At 38.0% G+C, this 6,974-nt stretch overlaps 1 protein-coding gene across 1 annotated transcript; it reads right to left on the bottom strand.

The window, feature by feature from the left end:
- Positions 1 to 2,052: 2,052 nt before the first annotated feature.
- LOC117399502 (transcription factor SOX-4-like) lies at positions 2,053 to 5,765 on the bottom strand. The gene has a single exon (XM_033998732.3). The coding sequence runs from the start codon at positions 5,135 to 5,137 to the stop codon at positions 4,019 to 4,021; it is 1,119 nt and encodes a 372-aa protein (XP_033854623.1). The 5' UTR covers positions 5,138 to 5,765; the 3' UTR covers positions 2,053 to 4,018.
- Positions 5,766 to 6,974: the final 1,209 nt, after the last annotated feature.

Below are 6,974 nucleotides of genomic sequence, written 5' to 3'. Positions count from 1 at the left end.
TGTAGCCTACTTTTCTAAATTTTACCTACTCATTCAATATATATATATATATATATATATATATATATATATATATATATATATATATATATATATATATATATATATATATATATATATATAAGCAGCTAGCTACTTTCAGTTCACTCCTGGGTGCATAATTTGTGGCTAATTGGTTTAAGGAGCCATATTGTGTTACAGTATTGCGTACTTTTATATTGAGTTAAATAATAATAATAATAATAATAATAATAATAATAATAATAATAATAATAATAATAATAATACATTAATGTTTTGGCATTTTTCTTTCTTTGCTCACTGTGTCAGGCTCTATTTATTGACGTTGTTGACGTGGTTTAATAACTTGGTAGATTCAGATGGTTGCAACCTCGCACTGCTGTCTGGGCTAAATCCCGCCAGAACTGAACAGCTACACAATTGCCATATTATACACAAGTGTAGATTCATATTGAATATAAACTGAATGAAAATGCATGGCGCACTGAGGTATAAGCACGTACGCCTGTGTTAATCACTTTATAAAAACCATGTTCTTGATTACCATAGTACCTTTTTTTTTATGTTGTTTTCACTGCAGGTGCCATAGGCGCTTGTTTACGTTATTTTGACAAATACATGAAGTGGCTGAGTGTAGTGTTAGAAGTGGTACATCATCATATTGGACGTTGTACGCTGTCAGAGGTCATGTGCAATCAATTGCGATCCGATGGGTGTTTTCCTATTGTCAAACAGAGGTACATGTACCATTAAATTATACTTTGTTTTTACAAACTTAAACTGGAAACAGACAATCAAGGTCTCTAAATAGAAAACAAATAATAATAATGACGAACAAGACCAAATGAGAAGTCCACCGCAGTTGCACATGTAAAAAAAAAAGTACAAGACCCAATGCACTGCAACTGATAAATAAATGCATAGTATTTTTTAATTGGTGGTGGAATGCAAGGCGTTGCCAGCATTTTGGGTCTGAAGGCTTGTGCACAGAATAAGGTTGTACACTGGATCCGTTTCAAACGCACTCGGTCTGGTTCGTTTCGTTTGAAACAATGTATCAATGTACTATCTCTTCACATTTATATACGACCGACCGAGTTCGTTTGGATGATAGCTAAAGATTGTTTTTTGGTCCTTTTCCATTTTTTTCAGGACCGTTCGTTTGTGTTCACAATGCAGTTTCCAATCAGACTTGGTTCGTGTGTATATATTGAAGTATTGCTCCAGTTTTTAATAGCATGTTTTAGATTCTTACATATCGCTGTGGAAGAAATCAGGGGGAATGGTGGAGCACTTCGCGAATTTAATTATAAATGGGTTGAAAGACGTGTAGTATGAACATAGTGCACTATACAGTTACTAGTACTGCATAGTTCTCCTACTTGGTATTAATTTGAGAAAAAACTGAATATATTTTACTATTTTTCTGAGTTCCCAGTTGTTCGGCTTGGCTTTTGGTGTCTGACAAAATAGATATCAGAGCTCGTTTCTCGAGGTACCAGATTTGAGAATGAAACACATCAGCATGATTAAACAAATAATCCATAAGATTGTTTATTTTATTTTAATACAACCAAATACATTGGTCTTCTCTATATCTTGCTGAGCACACCGATGCAGTTTTGTAGGCCTGCTTTAAAAATAAATAAATAAAAGTGACACACTTGCAAAATAGTACCATTTAACCGTTTCCGACCGGGACAAAAGATTAAGGCTTTTCTTGCTCTACTTGTACCGTCAGAATATGAACTAAACTACGTGCGAAATATTTACTTCCGACTGGTGTTCCCTTGTATAGTTCGTTTCCTTTTCGCAAAAGGACCGTTTGCCCAGTGCGGACCAAACCCTCTAAACGGACCCAGTGCGAAACACATCCTAAACGAGTTTATGTACACTGCCAAAGCAAAGTGACGTCACATTTGTACATCCCTCAAAAGAGCTCAGAGCGAGTAGAACTTGAGGCAGACACTTTCTCCCACTCCCTCAACACCCACAACACAGTGCAATACAAGACAGAGTAAATATTTAGGGTTCAGTTCCAGCTGAGTTTATTTCCTTCTTGAAAAAAAAAAGTTATTTACAGAAGTATTTCAACAATCTGACAGGCAGTGGACTTGACACAATTAGCTGGCATGATTTTTATTTTTTTTTATTTTTTTTATTTATTCTTAACGTTGTGTTGTGGCATGATCATGAGACAAAACAATATTCTACACAGCATATTGCACAGAATGAATTAAAATAAAGTTAAAATATATATTTATATTTTTAAAAAATCAATTGAACAAGCACTTTAAAACGTAAGGGTGTCTAAAGATAGCTGTCTTGTAACATACATAAACACACAATCTTCCTTTGCTTAGGCTATAATACAGACTTAAAATGTACAACGTTGTTTTCACTTTTCTTTTTTCCTTTTTTATTTTTAAACACAACAGCTATAAACCTGAATCGGAAATACAAATGCTATTCACCATGCCATAAGATACTAAAACAATTATATTTAGCCAACAAGTAGAAAGGATTAAATATTCAAATACAAGAATGAGAAACGCAGTAGTGTCGCGAACTCAAATCGGCATTTTCATATATCCAGTGGTTAAAACAGCGCTTTTACTAGAATAAAAGCGCCAAGAAATGGTAAGTTGAATAAAGCTAAATTATCTCCTTTTCATCAGATACCCACGGTATTAAAACGTAGAAACTGCAGTTGAAAATACTTTTTTTGTTTTACTAAAAGGGAGAACTTAATTACAGTATCTTAAAAATAAGATAATGTCTCTTTAAGGAGCCTGCTGAATTGTGTGTAAACATGGGTAAGACCAACCTCCTTGTTCTTAATTAGGAAATCCAAAACAGCGATACACACCGATTGAAACCCCCCTATATATTTTGTACAAAAATACACTGAGAAAATAATCAAACGTTTTCATCTCTCTTCTTTTAAAAAGTGTCAAAAGTCTACATTTAAATATAAAAAATTAAAAGTTAAAACTCTAGCCCTTCAGTGAAGGAGACAAACGGTGCAGGTATACACAACAAGACCTACTAAACAAAAACAACGAATAAAAAAAACAGTCAAAAAGTTTGGCCAGTATAAATACATCCGCATATAAAATGGCATCGGATTACATTTACAAGGGAAAAATAACACGGGGATGAAACATCGGTAAGAAAAACAAACGTTCTCATCACTTAAATCTGAGAAACACGTATTCTGAGGAAATTTGGTCCTGAATTGTACACAGTAAGTATAAAGTCCAGCACATATTTGAGTTGCGTTTGAATCCTAAAGAGTTAAGAATGAAAAAAAGAGCTGGTGATTTTTGTAGGACTCAAACATAGCGCCATCTATCTGCTTTAAATAATCCTAATACTATAGTTAACTGCTCAACAGTCTCAGAAATCTCAGAAAAGATATCTAGATAGGATAACATGCTTTTTTTTTTTTTTTTTTTTTTTTTTTTTTTAAACCCACCTGTGAAACATTCCAACACCATCACCAAACTGGTCTAGGGAAAGAAAAAAAAAAGAAAAAAAAAACTCTTTCCTGGTCAAATCAGCATTTTTTCTGTACCACTTTAGTAATGAAAATGTACTTGACGATATTAAAGTTCTTTCTTAAATGTCCTCTAAGTAACATTGATTAAAAAAGCCGACATAAACCCGCCTTCTTAACGTGCAAATCAATGACAGTTTTCCAGTTCAGACTGAGTGTTTATTTCAATAGGATCTCAGTCTCTCCTAATCAGGTCGCACATTCTTCCTCTCTTCTCTTGCCAAAGTCTGATTAGGGCTGTTTTTTCAGCATTTTGCAGCTGATCCCCTTTCAGTATTCAATATCTTGAAATAAACTCGCAGTGAGTTTAGATCGCTTTCTTTCTTAATGCTGGGTCGTCCCTGCAAGGTTCGGACTCACCTTGGTTTTGGTGGGGGGAGGGTTCACAATCCCTTTTTTTTTTATTCAGAGCAAAAAAAGTCAGATGTATTTAGTCGCTCAATACGTGAAAACCAAGTTGGAAATAGTCGACTCCAGCCAGTCCCCCGAAATCATTTCGCTCACCTCGGGTGTACAGTAATCTGGGAACTCAAAATGAGATCCTGACCCTGACTCAAAGTTAAAATCCAGATCCCTGTCCAAAACCGAGGAGCCAAAACTACCCAGCGACATGCTGTCGAAACCGGGACTTGGGTTCAGGTCCAGCAAGTCGTCTTCAAACTCTTCATCAGAGGAAGAGGAGTGCGAGGAAGCGGAGGAATGGGACCCTGAAGGAGTCGGTGAGGATGCTCGCATATTGGTGTACCTGTGGTGGTCTGAGAGAGAATTAGGGGAATGTCCCTCTTCGCTGTTCCCCCCAGCACCGTCTTCATAGAGGCTCAGCGGGTCACTGGATTCCGTGGAGCTGCTGAGGGTCGGGCTGGCCGGGACCGACACAGAAGTGGGGCTGATTCCGTGGTTATTGCCCCCAAAGATGTAAACCCTCTTCATTTTCTTTTCTGGGATGTGCTTGGCTGCAGACACTGACCTGGATTTGTAAAAGGAATGGTGATCTGTAGTGACTGCGTGAGAGACATGCTCAGGGAATGCGGACTTGCCCAGTATCTTGTGCTGTTTGTTGGATGATTTAGTGCCGCTGCTCTTTTTCAAAGAGGATTTAGTGTTAGTACTGTTGCAGCTTGTGCTGCCAATCTTCTCCCCTTTTTCCAGAGGCTTGGAGCTGCTTGACTTTACCTTCTTTCTTGGCCGGTACTTGTAATCTGGATAGTCTGCCATGTGCTTGAGTCGGAGCCGCTCCGCCTCCCGAATGAAGGGGATCTTGTCATTGTCTTTAAGCAGCTTCCAGCGTTTGCCCAGTCTCTTTGAGATCTCAGCGTTATGCATGTCTGGCGACTGCTCCATGATCTTTCTCCTCTCGATCTGGGACCACACCATGAAGGCGTTCATGGGTCTCTTGATGTGGCCGCTGGGGGTTTTGCACCAAGCCGGGTCCAATTTATCCCCTGCAGATCCTGGAGTCGGAGAGGACGCCATGCCCAGATCCATTGCTCCCGAGTCAGTAGACTCCCCTGCAAGGACCGCTTCCGTGTTCTCGGCGTTGTTCGTTTGCTGTACCATAGTTGATTTTGTATTTTTTTTTTTAAATATATATATATATCTATATATATATATATATAGATATACACTTGTTCAGTAAACTATTGCTTTAAGTGACAGGGTCCAGGGTTTGTTCAGTTTGACAGTTAAGCAAACCCGGCTAATAATTATCATTAAAAAGTTTCTGAGGTTCACTCTTTATTTTTGTTATGTCCTTCGTTTGCGTCATAAACTACGGGGAGAAAAGCAACAGCGTTCCAGTCAGTTCTGTGGCTGTCCGGCTGTTTGTCAGAGAATCGTCTTCCCCCCCAAAAAAATCTGCAGTTCAGATTTCTCTCTGCTGAAGCCGAGTCCAGTTTCTAAAGCTTTTTGTCCCAGAATGTTACATAACGGGTTCAAATATAACTCGGACGAGCACCAGTCTCCACTTCTGTATACAGGACTAGATATGAAGTTTATGCAATTGCAGAGTATCTACTGCCACACCGCTCTCTTTCCAAGTGTCTGAGGATATTGAACACTTTTTTGCATAGCCTTCCCTTTTAGTACCATGCGGGAAGTACAAACCAGTTCAACTCTCTTATAATCCGCCTTCTATCTGCAACTTGAAGCAGACTCCAATTCCGCCTCGCGCAGCTTTATCCTTTCCCACAGCTATTATGCCGACACGAGACAGCCAATAGGCTACTGTCTCCAGCCTTCCTTGTGCCAAACCACGCCTTGTCTCTTGTCATTGGTTGGGCGAGGAATCTAATAATAATCAGCGCATGCAATGAGGAGCTTTAGTTCTGACCTCATTCCAGTGTACACTGCAAACTTATTTTTAAAGGAACAGGGGTATCTTCTTTTTTAGTGATGCATGAAAATAAATAGTATTATGTTTTAAGCACTCTACAATTGAAACTCTACTAATACCACCCGAAGTATAGTTTTGCTTTGAGAGGGCGCGCTCGTTTAACAATGCATGTTTTGTTTAGTTTGTTGTGTAGCAACGCTGAGACTAACTCCGGACAGTCAGTCATGTGCGTTCTAATTTGCACTTATAATAAAATAAATAAATAAATAAAATAAAAATACACACCCCAACATAGAAATTGGCTAATTAATTATGTTGCCTATATATTTTTGTAATTATTATTATTATTATTATTATTATTATTATTATTATTATTATTATTATTATTACATTTTTATCGATGATACCGTAATCACTTGGTACGTGAGAGTGTTACAAAGCGTATAGATAGGTTCTACAAAAGCTGAGGCATTGAGCAGCAAAAGATTGTCCTATGCAGTGCTGTAGATCAGAGTGCTCGTGCGGTTGTTTATACCGGTAACTAACTGCTTTTGTGACTCCTGAAAGACTGCCTCAGTGGGCGGTGTCAAGTGCAGAGGGGGCGGTTGTAACCACAAGAAAGCACGCCCTACACGACGCGCGCTGTGCAAGAGAGGAGCGAAAGCTTCAAATGCAAAGCGAGACCAAAACAACATGCGTGGATTGACAGCTCACACACGCTGTCCTGTGTTTCAGTGTTATCATGCTATGCTGAGATGTTATGGCAAGGAGAGACAGAAAAGTGAATAAATAAATACATAAATAAAAGACAAAGATGTAAGTATTGTTGCGAAATAATTTGGAAAATATACACAGCGACAACTGTAATTTACAATTTAGTTTCATGCCTGTGCTTTGTTTTTTTAGTACGGTCAGATAATCCCAGGATATTGACCAGGAAATAACATGTATCATAAAAAAAAAAAAATGCAAATAACACAATATATAAAAATAGCTACAATCTACTGGACAGTTCTTGTCTGTAAATTATTAGGAGAGCATAACTGTGACGCTAGATGGCAG

This window comes from Acipenser ruthenus, chromosome 4 (assembly GCF_902713425.1).
Source record: "Acipenser ruthenus chromosome 4, fAciRut3.2 maternal haplotype, whole genome shotgun sequence".
In the NCBI taxonomy this organism is placed as follows: domain Eukaryota; kingdom Metazoa; phylum Chordata; class Actinopteri; order Acipenseriformes; family Acipenseridae; genus Acipenser; species Acipenser ruthenus.
The sequence above is the reverse complement of the archived record's forward strand: the minus strand, read 5'-3'. Positions and strand labels throughout refer to the sequence as shown.

Coding starts and splice junctions, on each gene's coding strand:
- LOC117399502 (XM_033998732.3), bottom strand. CDS start 5,137: ATGGTACAGCAAACGAACAACGCCGAGAACACGGAAGCGGTCCTTGCA.